At 36.3% G+C, this 15,381-nt stretch overlaps 2 protein-coding genes and 1 pseudogene across 3 annotated transcripts in view; 1 reads left to right on the top strand and 2 right to left on the bottom strand.

Annotated features, from left to right (window-relative positions):
- Positions 1-15,381, top strand: part of LOC113232376 (glycerol-3-phosphate acyltransferase 1, mitochondrial) — a 79,939-nt gene that overhangs the window by 60,833 nt on the left and 3,725 nt on the right. For both annotated transcript variants that reach the window (XM_026467069.1, XM_026467068.1), the window contains one exon: positions 4,724-4,926. In XM_026467069.1, the coding sequence (XP_026322854.1) occupies positions 4,724-4,926 (203 nt within the window). The remainder of the gene's footprint in view (positions 1-4,723; positions 4,927-15,381) is intronic.
- Positions 8,426-12,183, bottom strand: LOC113232377. Its single transcript, XM_026467070.1, has 4 exons — positions 12,104-12,183; positions 11,156-11,371; positions 10,024-10,145; positions 8,426-8,706 (listed from the first exon to the last, which is right to left on the bottom strand). The coding sequence occupies exons 2-4, from the start codon at positions 11,364-11,366 to the stop codon at positions 8,467-8,469; spliced, it is 573 nt and encodes a 190-aa protein (XP_026322855.1). The 5' UTR covers positions 11,367-11,371; positions 12,104-12,183; the 3' UTR covers positions 8,426-8,466.
- Positions 12,395-12,494, bottom strand: LOC113232654 (annotated as a pseudogene).

The raw sequence follows: 15,381 nt of genomic DNA, 5'->3' as shown, positions 1-15,381 counted from the left end.
ACATTACTAATATTATGCTCCCCGAATTTTGTGAAAGAAAGAAACAAAAACAAAATTCAGAAAAAAAACGAATTTTATGAAAAATAAAAAAAAGAAAGAATAAACAAATAAAAACAGAACAGGTCCAAAAATTAAGTTGGCGTAGTGTTCATTGGAGGTAAGTCAAAGTCAAAGTATTTATTGCTTTCATGTGTTACAAATGATCTTAAAGCTAAAGTAGTATCAACATGACCCTGTTAGGGCGCCGCAATCTAACCATATGTACTTAAACAATATCTTTTCTTTTCTAAGTTATAAAAAAAAACATTACCTAAAGTTACTTTTAAAGACTAGATTATAAATCAAATTAACAGCAAGTAAATTGAAAATATATAGCTGACATTTCACAAATTTCTTCCTCTCAGTAGGTGCAAATTCTTCAAAATATTGTTTCAAGCTATAGTAACATTTTTCTATTAAATGAGCCTTAAGTTGCTTGATGAATAAATTATATTTAGTTAGTGATGAAATCTCCTTTGGAATTTTGTTGTAAACTTTAATGGCCATTACATAGGGTCCTTGATTATACATTTGTAATTTCGACCTAGGTAGTGCCAATCTATTTTTATACCTGAGGTTCCATGGTATCGAGATTATCGATCTACAGCCTTGGCCAAAAGTATTGAGCACCCATGATAACTCACAGTTTTTTGGGGAATATGAAAATGAAATAATTTGAAACAATTTACACATGTTAATATTACTATTTATTAAATAAAAATCAATATTTCGTGTGTCCACCCTTTGCCTTAATTACAGCAGAAATTCTTTTTGGTAGAGAGCGGACAAGATTTTTACAGTCTTCAGGACGTATAGCGTTCCATTCATGGCGCAGACGGCGTTTTAGTTCTTCCTTTGTATTTATTGGGTGCCGCCTGACGTTGCGCTTTAATAAACCCCATAAATGTTCTATGGGGTTTAGGTCCGGAGACTGGGCAGGCCACTCCAAAAGCTCAATGTTTTTTTTTTCTAAACCATGTCATAATGCTGGCAGATTTATGACATGGCGCGTTATCCTGCTGGAATTTGACGCCATCCATATTTGTATCGCCAAAAAGAGTTGAAAATTAGGGCAGCAACGCAGATTCCAGGACGTTGATGTATTTTGAAGAGTTCATGCGACCCTCACACACAAACATTTCGCCGACTCCTGAATCAGTCATGCAGCCCCAGATCATTATGCTGCCTCCGCCGTGTTTTACGGTTGGCACTATACAGGCTGGACTAAATTCTTCGCCTGGTCGGCGGCGCACAAAAGTCACACCAGGTGTACCAAAAATCTGAAATTTTTTTTAAATTTAGTGACTTCGGAAATCTAAAATATTTTTGTTATTGAATTTTATTTTCAAATCACATTGTTTAATATCTTAAGAACGTGAATTTATCTAACTCACTTCAAAGTTTGACTCGTCTGACCACACGACATTTGACCAATGTTCTTCGGTGAAACTTTGATATTTTAAGGCCCATTCATACCGAGCCTTCTTGTTGTTTTGTGAGAGCCATGGTTTCTTCCTGGCTTTACAGCCTTTCAGACCAACTTCCAGAAGCCTTCTTCGAGTAGTGCGAGCAGAAATAGGTCTGTTAATTTCGACAGAGAAATCAGCAGCGAGATCTGAATTTTTTAACGACTCTCTCATTAACTTTCGGTCCTCACGATCTGTGGTGATGCGTTTGCGCTCTGTTCTGTATCTGTTACTATGGGACCCAGTAGCGGCGAATCGCTCAATAGTTAATTGCACAGATCGGCGCGAACATTTCGCAGTTTTAGAAATCTCTACCTGTGATTTCCCTTGCTCATGCAGAAGTTGTATCTGCACACGGTGTTCTAAACTAAGTTCGTTTTTTTAGGCATATTGCAACAATATCACTAAATGGAACTAAACAAAATACCAAAAGCGCACTAGATCACTGGATGTGTACGTAACGAATGATAGTAGTGAACTGAGAAATAAATACAAAAATCGTAAAATGACAAATTTTATGGCACCAGGTGTTTTATTGCTAGTTACGGTGTGGGGGTCATTGTTTTTAAACCTTTGTAGATGCCGAAAAAATAATCCTTAACAATAGGACCTGTTTTCTGCAATACTTATTGTGCCCGTTCGGGATTTTTAGGGTGCTCAATACTTTTGACCAAGGCTTTATATTGCAAGATAACACCGTGTGTAGCAGTCACTGTAATTTTCATGTCAGTAATAAACTGACAGCAATAAAGTAGCTAAAGGTGCTTTCCCATCGATGAGGCGAGACGAGGATTAAAATCTGTATAGCGAAATTACAATTCTGCCCTTGGATCTGGATTGACGAGAATGTGCGAGACGAGCATTTGAATATTTGCTGATGTAATATGTAACCGTATTGCTGCCAACATAGGGTTAATTAACTCTGTAACGAGAAAGTTCAGTCATCAGGTCGTATATATTGCATATCGGGAAGACTCTGAATCCACGAATATATCCGAATACTGTTGTCGCGTCTATATTTTATCGTGTTATTCACTGATGTATTTATAAAAAAAATAAAAACGCTCACAATCAACATAGCCCCGCTTTAGGGAAACCCTGTGTCGCGGGTGCCATGGACACACACATAGACAACCACAAATTACACCCAAACTCACGAGAGAAATAAATGTAGGCCATACAAATATTTCTCCCGGCCCGGGAATCGAACCTGGGACCTCTGCGTGGCAGTCCGGCATGGTAAACCGTTCGGCCACGGAGGCAGTTTATTTATGACAACGAAATAAGAGACTTTATTAATGACTTTGCCGTTAGATATTGACTAAAGATTAATGCTTAAGCAGCAGTAGAGCTCCTTGTGAAAGAGTTCGTCCAGGGAAGTACTGCCACCTTACCCATTTCTGCCGTCCAGCAGCAATGTCAGCATTACTGGGTTCCGATTTTGAAGGGTAAGAGTGCTGGTGAAATTACAGACACAAGGGACTTGTCAACTTATGTTTTAGGATAACGGGCGCAGTGGCAGTGCCCCTCAGATCTTTGCGATTTAAAGCTCTGAGTGGCACTGCAACTGTCATGGACAGGCGTGTAGCTTACCATCAGGCGTAAGACTTGTTCGTCCCATCACTTGATATTATTAAAAAAATATATTAGCTTCATATTAACTGACACAACGTCAGCACGAAGTTCTCGTGAGATCGCGAAAGCTTCGCATGTGGAAAAGAGCGCACCCAAGACACACATACTGCGTTCCACAAGCCATCAGAAGGGCCTTAACTCTACAGTCGATTTAACGTTAAAAAATTTATCAATTCGAAACCAATTCTCTTGTTTCAATTACTGAAGTTCAACGTATTTTATGAGCCCTGCAGGAACGTTGGTTTGTTTGAAAAAAAGATATTACGCAATTTTACTTTAATGAATTTTACTTACTTACTACATTAAAATTGATTGAATTAAAAATACTTTAAATTAATGTGATTTTAATTGAAATTGTATTGTGTTTCATTTGCTAACCGACGATAATATGATCGTCATTAATATATATTATAATGAATAATAAGAAGCAAAATATTAATTGAATATATAAATACAGCCAGATGGCTTTATATTTTATAAAACTGATAAATGAAATAAAGCCGACTGTATTTGTATAGTTTAGTCATTTAATTTCACAACTCAACGCCCACTGCTTTTTGAGGTCGCTCTCCTAGCTGGCGCCCAGCGGGTGCGTAGGAATTTAGAAAAAGAAATACCGCCCTGAGGCCGTATGGTAAAAATCCCACCTAGTTTTAATGCACGTAATACATAATTACTGACGAGCAAGTGTGATGAAAAAAATGTTTTTTATCATACCAAGTGACGGGACGAACAAGTCGTGCGCCTGGTGATAAGCGACACGCGACTGTCAACAACAATTGCTGTGCTTTAAATCACAAAGACCTGAAGGGCACTGCCACTGCGCCCGCCACCCTGTGTCATAAATTGACAAGTCCCATGTGCGTGTTTTGTTTTTTTACCAACACCCTTAACATTTAAGTGTTGAAAATTGCGACCAAAATTAGGTATTGAAAACTAACCTGAAAATTAATGCTCACATCACTGCTTGCGGCAGAAATAGGCAAAGTGGCTATAATTCCGACGTGGTAGCCTAATTAACTTACCGCCTCTCAAGCAGAGAGTGGTGGGTTGGAATCCGGGCCTGCGCTTCTGAGTTTTTCGAAATTTATGTGCGAAATTTACTATGAGTTTTTCGATGAAAGTAAACATTGTGACGAAATCTGCACAGCAGCTTGATTTTGACTGCCTCTCCCGATCGGGACCTGCGTCTTTCCGACTTATTAATATATATAATATTGCGGGTGAGCTACCCGATCGGATCGATTCCAATTTGAATTAAAGTCAGGGCCCAGATCTGCAAAGCAATTTAATGATGTGTATACAAATCCTTTTTTTTTACTTTTCAAGCGCAATATCGGGCAATTAAAGCTTAAAATATAATTTGTAGATATTGTTTTAGTTATAAAGGTATTCTCATACAATTATTTCTAGTAGGTAATTCTGCTTTTGTGTCACATTCATTGTGGTTTACGATTTTAGCCAATAGTATGAAGCACGTGGGATCTGTATCCTTTCATTGTCAGAGGAAGCCTGTGCCGAACAGAAGGAACTATATATAGGCTAACTATTATCATTTTATTATTATTATATTTATTTCACAGCGACAGCGCTTGAAAGCGTAATCAATCAACCGAACGCAGACCAAGAAGTAATTCGGCACAACGAATTAATCGAAGCTTCCTTACAACTTTGCGAGGTGTTGAGCCAGGAGTTCATCGTGTGCCCACCCTGCCATCGCATTGAGGAACGAATGACGGATGCCATTCAAAGCTTGATTGAAGAGGATGTGCTTATTAGTTTCGAGGTAAGCTACCATATGTATATCCAAAAAGAAAAAGTAACGATGCTACTTTATAGTAAGTATTACTCATCGAGTATATAACCAGAAACAGAGACGAAATAAGGGCCATCTATCCATGGCAACTCACCAGGCAAAATGGGCCTTATATCACTTTTAAATATCAACTCTCGTTTGCGCTGAAATCACAAATTAGAAAACTGAAATAGTACAGCGCCAACAACTGACCTGTGTGTACGTCTCCGTATATTCCAAAAATATTCTGTATTTAATGTAATATCTCTAACAATGAGGGTCTGTTCCATTCGGTGGTGTGGGAAAAACAGCAAAACATCTAAATACAAAACAAACAAAAAATCACATTTCATCGGTAATTAAATATGTAATTTTTCCATTTTCAAAGCTCAAGTTAAACTGGTCGATTTGAAGTGAAATAATTGACGATCCCCGTGAATTGTTTCGAATTCGGTCTGGCCAATCGGAGCGCAGTTGTCATCGTAATATTTAGCAGTATAGTTTTTCAAACATATTAAAGGACATTTGTACTCCATTTCTGGTTATATACTCGATGGTATTACTAGATAGTGGCGCGATGCTACTCATTCGCAAGGTGATGTTGAAATTTTTTACATACAATAATAATAATGTTCATGCATATAAAAGATGACGAAGTAGAATCTTATACACCTCCACATGGATGGATACACACCATACTGCATTTTAGTGATGCAACAGACCTCTTCCGCAACTGCGGAAGTTCCGTACGCTTTTTCACATCCGTTTCGGCTTCCGCAACTTTAATAACGGAACTTTAATCAGAAGTTTACAACGTTCTCGACGGATGAAGCACGCATGTGAATCACTCGACTGTGGGATAAACGTCTTTAGCAGTTTTGTTTTGTGTAAAAGTGAAATTATGAGACCAAAAACAAATCTTTGAATTATTTCCTTGAAATCTATAGTATTTATACTTCTGCTTCCGTACTCGGTTTCGTTTCCGCTAAGATTTACTTTTGACATGTGTTTCCGTTATGACACTTCCGTTGCATCACTACTGCATTTACTCGATTTTGGTGCGAAAGTGTGGTTAAAACCAGCCAACTGGCTGATAAAATAAAACAACAAGTACGGTAATAATAAAGAGCTTTATTTTATCTACATTAACATGACAATTTAACCTTAAAAGATATCGTCTGAAGTTACACATATTATTATAAAGTAAATCGCAGGTTGAGCTGTTTTTCAGACCTGGTTTTTTTAATTTATTTATTTCTCAACACATATACAATTTATACTTATGCTAAAGACGTTGAAAAGAGCGTTGTCTTGCCAACCTGGTACCCAGGAGTTGGCAAGACAACGCTCTTTTGAAATATATGAATAATATTTATTCTAGTTTATTATTCATTAATTAAGTTACATTAAATACTAGTTCATTTTCTAAACTAAAACTATCTTTGCTAAGTAATACTATTACTCGTATATCTGTTTGTTTTTTGGGAGTGCCCTTTTTAAGGTTTTAGTAATTAAACAGTTTGTGTAAACTCTGCAATTCAACGAATATTGGGAATTATATATACACAAATACAGCTATTTGTGTATGTATTTTTTATTTAATTTTGTATTAAATTTTGTATTTTCTTCTTCCTTTTACTTACTGGCGGGCGTTTTTACTTAACTTTCTAAACTGCCTACGTGGTCAAAAGATTAGCATGCTGGTCTGCCACGCAGAGGTCCCGGGTTTCATTCCCGGACCAGAAGAAATAGTTGTATGGCCTACATTTATTTCTCTCGTGAGTGTTAAGACTAATTTGTGGTTGTCTATGGCACCCGCGATACAGGGTCTCCTGAAGCTATGAGTGTGTGCGCTATTTATATTTATTTATTTCAGAATATTTGCTAGTATCAAGTTTTTTGGTTAGTAATTTTATGGGTTTCTGTAGGTTGTGCTCTTGAAGAGCTGTTATTGTAAAGACATCAAAGAGATCATAATGACAATACGAAATGTCAAAGTAACTATTAATCAAATACCTTGCTGCTGCCTTAACGTTGGTGTTTTTGACCAATATTATCTGATTGCACCTTTAAAACTGTTGATCAACATTAACTGACTGCAATCTTAGAAACCGAGACTGGCCCAAGCCTAGGGGCCGCCATTAAGGAAATAATAATAACAATTGTTATTATTCTCTTTGTATTCTCTCTTCGCATGTCGTCAGTTCTTTTAAAATCAATTTATGCCCTAATTTAGAAAGGCCGATAACTATCGAGCATTTACAAAAGCACTAATGCGTGTTGATGAGGCGAATGATGTCAGGATCGTAGCAAGTGGAAGGCTGTTGTCCCTGCCTGCCGATGTGAAAAGGGTGTGAGGTATATGTACAAAATAAAGTGGAAAAGAAGTTGGAAAGTGAGCAAAAAAACGGAAATGAGCACAAATATTTATATGAAACGCAATAAGAAATGTAATACACGTCACACACATCAATTAAACAAGAATGAAAAACAAAAAGGTGTTTTTGAACATGAAAAAGCACGGAGTTCGGTACATTCTATGTACGTACATAATGCCATGATAAGAAAGGAAAAGCATATCGAGGAGTCCGAGGCAAAACCCAATAAATATATGAATTTTTCATAAATGCACTCTAATGGTATTGAGTAATAATACAGTAACCATAATAAATCTGCTCAATGGATTCCACCATAAAAAAAAAGAAATAAAAGTACTCTGTAATGAGTTAGATAACGAATTTTACTAAAATTCAGTCTATTGCCTTGAGCCTCCTCAATATAAAGAAAAGCTTAGTTATTATTATTGACACAAAGATCTAACGAGCACATTCGCTTCAACTGGACTAAGAGTCTAGTCGGATCGACCACTATTCGTAGCTCAGTCGGTAAGAGCGGTAGCTACATTGAGGCAACAGACGGTTCGAGTCCAATCGAATCGAAGGAATTTTTGTATCAACGAACAAACTATAGACGTCCTTTTTTAAGATGAAGTAAAATGACAGTTCATTGCTCAAAAGTATTGCCCGCTCGTAAGCTTGCTAGTGATTGCAGTCGATAAATATTCTATCGACTATCGACTGAATGTTGGTTACGCCTATGCAAGAAATAGCCGAACTTGTTTCTTTTGAATCATCAGTCGGCACATGATCTGCCCAACTGCTTGGCACAGGTTTATCTGAATTATCAATTTTTGTAATTTCTTACACACTTCTTTCAAAGTATAAAGAGAAAACATATTTTATAATAAGATAAAAAGCAACTGTCAAAGAAAGAAGGCAATAACGCAATTAGTAATCATTAGATCGTCGTAACATTCACAATTCAGACATTTTTGGCAAAATTTTACCTTCTTTCACAATGTTTCAGTACAACTGTCGACAACAACTACATTTAAAATTTCATGAAAACTGCCAATCCCGCATATGTCATTTTACTCCGTCTTTAAAAAAGACAGACTATAGTAAAGTATTTTCACAAAAAAATTGATGGATATAATGGTAGTAAAAAAAATATTTAATTAATTTGTTATTTTCACGACATTTCGCCGAGTTTATTTTGTAAGAGCAATTGTTTCCTTTTCAATTGTAACTCTAATAACATCATTCTAGTTTTTATTTTTGCTTGTTTCAACATTTCTTTTTTTATCTGAAATTCCATTTTCCTCATCGCCACCATGTGTCGCCTTTTTTCAACTGCCATCTTCCAAAGTACTGAACCTTTATAAGCATCCTCACTGTCACGTTCCTCCTCAACTTGGTCTTCTAACGGATCCTATAATTAATAAAACACAAATATAAATTGACTTATATATTCAGTGATTCAGCCGTGTCCTGGGTGTACTTTAGTAGCACGAAATCCTTAGTTTTCCCACTATTTCGTGCTTCGAAAGTAGACTCTGAAATGAAGGTTGCTATAGATTCAGAAAAAAATAGTTTCATTTCCAATGTGTAGCCATCCCGAAAACTTAAGAACTCAATAGACCTCTCACAGTGGGCTGTAGTTCTGACGCAAGCCCAATCCCGACTGCAAACTTCAGACACATCATTAAATTATTTTGCAAATGTTTGCAGGTTTCCTTTTCTTCACCGAAAAGCTCATGGTAAATTTCAAATTAAATTTAGCATGTTTGAAAGGCGGTAGGCCAAACTGGCTACCACGGGTATGCGTAGCCTTTGGCATAATTACACAGATTTTATTATTTGCTTAGTGTTACAATATGATTTTTTCTCAACTTCATGATCTCCTTAATTGCTCCTCTTTCCATTTTACAAATAACTTATTTCATAAATGGATCCTTCACCAAATTAGCCAATATATGAAGTGTTCATTTGTTGAATGAGCCGTTTCATGGTATGGTCCTTTATGAAACCAGTCAATTCACAAATTGGCCTTTGTTCAATAAGTCATTTCATTCATTGGTCCTTCCTCAAATTCGTTATTTTACGAATTGAATTATGCATTGAGGGAATCAGGAATGCACGAAAGCAGCCTCCCCGCTCGATGTGGACAACAATGGGCGGCTACATTACGCTGACTAGCAAATCCTTTCACAATGATGGCAAGCATTATAGTGTATGCCATCGACATGATAAGAAAAAGAGAGAGTCTTTTCGCAAATTAGTCTCGACTACATTGAACGGAACATTCGACTTTTAGAATAGAATTCCTTGCTTCGTGTCTCCGAGAACATACACTCTCATATCATGTACGACTGAACAGGCATCTTGTGGGCGAGCTCGTTCTATCGTAGAACCCTATCTTTGCTTCAGGACTAGGTACTGGTTAACAGCAAGTCCATATACTTAGAAAGAAAACAGACGAAAGCTGTAGCGACAAAACAATGGCGATGTAACCACACACAAAATGCGACAATTGAAGACGGAAGCTGTAGCGACAAAAAACAATGACAATGTAACCACACACAAAATGCGACAATTGATTGGAACAGAGATTTTTCAGGTCTAAAACAAGAGAAAAGTAAAAGAACAACGACGAATGACTATAACGACTGGAAAATACTTTCAAATTTCGCTAACATAAAAAGCCACTCTATATTGATTAGGAGCATAGAATAAAAAAAATACAAACCATATAATATGCCTTATGGGTCATTTCTTCGGTTTCCTCGTCAGTATCATGCGGTGTTGATTGCCCTGGCTGCATTCCTTCATTATATATTTCAACACCAATTGTTTCATCTGTAAGACAAACTATAGCAAATATTCTTTAGCAACTTTTAATTGTGTACTGAATCATACAAAATAAGGGTTCCTTGATTTACTATATTAAATATAAAATATGCATACTATATTTAAGAAAGGCCCCACAGAATCTTGGGATTCTTCTCCTATCGGAGGTAGCCATCACGACAATTCTGATTTTAGAGGTGCTGCTCTAAAGAGCTAGGTGGTTCTACAGCCACTTCTTCACTCAAATTATTTAACCAGGAGTGCCGACTTCTACCAACAGTTCGTCTTCCAATGATGTTGTCCTGGATAATTATGCTGGAGTAATTTGTACGTATTGTTTCTCATGACGTGACCGAAATACTCTGTGCTTATTGACATTCATAAGCTCCACCTTTTTCTTTAGCTTATTGGGTATTTCTATGTTTGTAACCCAGTCACAACTTGAGATACAGCCATAAATCCACATCTCAAAAGCCACAATAAATGTGTAGATAATACAACTTTATTCAGTGGGGCCATTGAAATATCAATGTTATTAAATTTTTTTTATTTATTGATTCACTAACAGTTACAACAATAATGTACCAGACAGTCACCCAAAGTATGGAATTCTCTGTACTAGTTAGTGTGACGTCATCACATGCAGGGAACTAGAGATGAGCAAGGGGACCAAAATCATAAATTTTCTTTGTTAATAATTGTTATTATTCGGCACAGAAAGTGAAAGCCTACAAATTCGTAATGTGGATATAGTGAGTGATGGCTATGTCTCAAGTCTTTTCTTTACACACACACACACACTTCACGCACTAACCCAATGTAACTGCGGTTCCCCAACACAATGCACGCAGCACTTACAGTTGAACCCTATATGCCCTATATAATATCTATACGAGGGTAGATTTCCATGCGGCATGGATAACACAGTCAAGGTGGCAATATACTATTCAAAGTCAACGCAGTCCTCAAATAAAAGAAGTATTGACATGATATGAAAAAGCTACGTGTAGAAAAATTTACATCAAAATTACCATTATGTGTGTGAGTAGTCGCAGCTTCCAGGTGTTTTTTTTCTATGTCTTCTTTAATTATGTCTGGGTACATTGTACATTTCAGTAAATGATTTCTCATTTTGGATATGTGCGCAAATTTGTATTTGTGGTCACAATATATACATATAGCAGACTTGTCCTCTGAATTTCTGAAATGCTTCCATATGCTTTGGTCTTTCGGCCTCACCATACTTTCTGTAACAAATTGTTTTTGTTTTTAAATAGGTGCTTAATAAGTTACCTTTACAAGTTACTTAATTATTATTATTTACACTGTGTTGTGAAGTAAAAAATAACTATTCATAAATTGAGCCAAAAATACCTGAGAATTAGAGTCATTGTAAAAAAATTAGTTAAATTTTTATACAGAAAATAATTAAAATCAATTATAAGAAATTCTTAATAAGTATTTAAGTAGTCAGTGGCTGAATTGCAATTAAATTTCTGTTTTTTGAACTTAATACTTGAATTTGAACCTGATCTTTGAGCTACAAATTTAAAAAAATCTGCTTACTAACCATGGCTGTAATGGAAAGAAAAAGGCCCGAGGGTTTTATTCGGGGCATTATAGTCAAGTTAGCCACAATGCAATGATACTGTTTACAAGCAATTGTGATGAAAATTAGTCATTAATAATAATAGCATAATAATGTCAGTAAAATGGAAGTTAAATATTGATAAACAAACATCACGTGTCACACCAAGTATCGTAAATGATGTTTTGAATCAATTCCGATATTACAGTTCACACATGCGATGGCGATTTCGAAGCAAAAATTATTTTTTAGATAAAAAAGCAATCTCACGACAACCACTCGCGATTAAGTGAATTCTCATTTAATGCCCTGAATAATACCTGAATTATTGATTTATATATTGAAATTTGCATTTAGCAATTTACCATAAAAATTAACAAAAGATACTTGCCTGCCGCCGACGGCTTCACTCGTTCGTCGCTTGCTTATCTGCACGTGCTGGCACCGAGCCGACACGGCGGTTTCGTGGTTTTGTTTTTTTTTTAAATGAATATGAATAAGAATTTTTTTTAATATCGTTAAAATGCGAACGAGATTCGATTTATGTTCAAAATATCACCGCAGCTCCGTAAAATCTAGCTCGAGTAGATTATGAATAGAATGACACATGTCAATATTTTTTTTTATATAGAGCTTTGGCTACGATACACGGCTCTTAACTTAAAAAAATAAGTGAATTGATAAATAATGAGAACGCTTCACGAGAATGCGTGCCATCCTTTTATGCTAATCTTCTCTGTATCGTTCCAATTTTAGTTAGTACTAATTTTCGCATCATTGGCGGTCACTGCCGAAGCAAATAATGACACTTTTTTTTTTCGATTTTTGACTTGGATACAAGTCCTTTGAGCCAGGTCTTCATTATTTAGTTTTCGGGATCCTCAATAAATATTTTCTATTGTGTTTTAACGTACTTGTAGAATGGATTTGGGCTTAAATAGGAGGCAGGAGTCATTATTTATGTTTTCACTTATATGACATAATTCATTTGCTAATAATAATAACAGACGTTGAATTTTGAATACGGCTTACTAAGTATTTCTTCCCTTTTGCTTCCATACCATTCGCTTTTTATGTCTTGATACTTCTTCCAAAAACTTTTCCGTCATGTTGTCATAATCATAATTGAAAATTTTAAATCTTTTATCGTCGCTCCGCTCCTAATTTCCGCCATTCTTTTTCTCTTTCCCGAACTAGTGTTGGGACACAGTCAATGAAAACGAGAATCAATGTTAAAATAATAGGGGTTAAAGTATGAAATTGCCGATTTGTACTGAAAATCTAAATTGTTTATTTTTTAAATTTTTAACAAATTTATTTAATCAAAATAGTTGCCATTATTATCTATACATTGCTGCCATCTAATGGGAAGGTTATTAATGCCTTTGCGATAGAACTCCGACGATCTAGACTGCACAAACTGTGTGAAAGCATTTTGTACTGCCTCCTGGGAAGAAAACTTCTTGTCACGTAGATAATTGTCCAAATCACGAAAGAAATGGTAGTCCGTTGGAGCAAGGTCTGGTGAATACGGAGGATGACGAATGGTTTCTAACTGCAGTTCCTGAAGGGTCAAAATGGTTTCTCGTGCTGTGTGAGGTCTCGCGTTGTCGTGGAGCAATAATGGTGAAGATCGATTCATGAGTCGGGGCTGTTTTACTGCTAGTTTTGTCAACATGGTTCGGAGTTCGGCACAATAGACATCTGCCGTTAGTGCTTGACCAGATCGGAGAAAACTATAGTGAATAACACCACGCTGAGACTACCAAACAGTTACCATTACCTTTTTATTGGTAAGTTTTGCTTTAGGACACTGTTGTGGCATTTGACCTGGGGTCAGCCATTGCATTTTTCTTTTCCGGTTATCATAAAGAATCCACTTTTCATCACATGTTACAATTCGATCCAATATTCCTTCATTTCTGTACCGGTTCAACAAGGCAACACAAGTTTCAACACGCGTTTCTTTCTGCAGATCAGTCAAATCATGAGGCACCCATTTTTCGTATTTTTTTATTTTATTGATTTGACGCAAGTGAGTCAATATTGTGGGTAAGGTAACGTTAAACCATGCCGCTAATTCCTGGGTTGTTTGACTAGGATCGGCTTCCACTATCTCTCTTAATTCATCGTTATTCACCTGTGTGGGCGGTCTTCCTCGTGACTCGTTCTTTAAGTCGAAATTTCCATCACGAAAGTGTTTAAACCAAAATCGCACGGTGCGTTCATTAGTAGACCCCTCTCCAAACGCAGCATTGATATTGCGGGCTGTTTCTGCCGCGTTAGTTCCGCGTCGGAACTCGTATTCAAAAATCACTCGAATTTTCGCAGTATCCATCTTTGTTGTCTAAATTGAATAACAAAAACAATTGAAAGTCGATATTCAAATGTTTCAAATTTAAAAAAAAAAATCACAGAAACCATTTGAAAAAAGTTTCATTCGAAAACCTCAAACCATGAAGATTCTATGAAAATTCAAAGAACCTATTGCAATAAAACGGCAATTTCATACTTTAACCCCTAATATATCGACTGAAGTGTGACGCATTGTAATCAGTGTTTATATTAAGGAAAGAACAGATCTATAATTCATTATTTAACAGGTTCACTAAACTTTAGAATTGTGTTAACTAAATTGGCTACTTAAATCCGCGATTTTGATACGTGGCGTGTGTAATAAAATACGACTGGCTTGAATACCCAGTATTTTGGTTTTAATTTTTAATGGCTGACGTTAAATTGGGCGTTGATATCATTTTTTTATGCATACCTTTAGACTAAGGGGATTCGCTCTGGACCTTTTGGAGGGAAAAGTGTCGTTTTTATTTTGACTTTCAATTATTTTGTGAAATCTAGTTTAAAGTGGAATAGGATAGTGCTGTTGTGTCTTAATCGAAGATTAAAACGCGAAATTATACGAATCTTTCGAGATACCCGTATCAGCCCGTTTTAAGGAATCCCGAGTCAATCCAAGCACACCGCCTCAAATTGCCTATCCTCTTTGTGGCGGCCATATTTACAGAAACAAAATTAAACTTCATGTTTAGGCTAATGGTTTTGCTAAAGCCTTAATATTTAAAAAAAAATTAGACTAAGGGCGCGTTCAAATTAGCCGCGCTGCACTGCGCAGCGGCCGCGCGATTGTCACTTTTCGTACAATTTCTAAAAGCGCTGCAACCGCGCGACAGTCGCACTGCTTAGTATTTTGGAAAAAATATTTTTTGGAAATCATGAAAATCTTAAGCAATTCTCACAAGCTAATGCAAAAAATTACTCTTTTAGGCACATTGACGGAGCTTTTCATATTCCAAAGTCATGATATTGCATGTTTTTTTCGTTTTATGCACAATTAATCTAATTAGGCATTATTTTTAAACCTTATTTAGAACGAAGATTTATTTAAATTAGTAGTCTTTTGAACAAAACCTTTCCAGTTCACACGGAACTAAATCTTGACAGATTTTCTTTTTCTAGGTTTAGCTTCGAGGCCATCAGCTTCATTTTCTGAGTGAAAAGAATCTGCTGGATATACTTAGAAGTCTAAGGGTCGTATTCTAGAACTCTACTCAATGCTCAAGTCAGGACTTGAGTATGATTCAAAGCACTAGAAATCATACTCAAGTCCTTGCCATTAGGGTCGTATTTCCAGTGCTTGAAATCATACTCAAG

This window comes from Hyposmocoma kahamanoa, unplaced genomic scaffold (assembly GCF_003589595.1).
Source record: "Hyposmocoma kahamanoa isolate Upper Pololo Valley unplaced genomic scaffold, ASM358959v1 76, whole genome shotgun sequence".
Lineage (NCBI taxonomy): Eukaryota > Metazoa > Arthropoda > Insecta > Lepidoptera > Cosmopterigidae > Hyposmocoma > Hyposmocoma kahamanoa.
The sequence above is the reverse complement of the archived record's forward strand: the minus strand, read 5'-3'. Positions and strand labels throughout refer to the sequence as shown.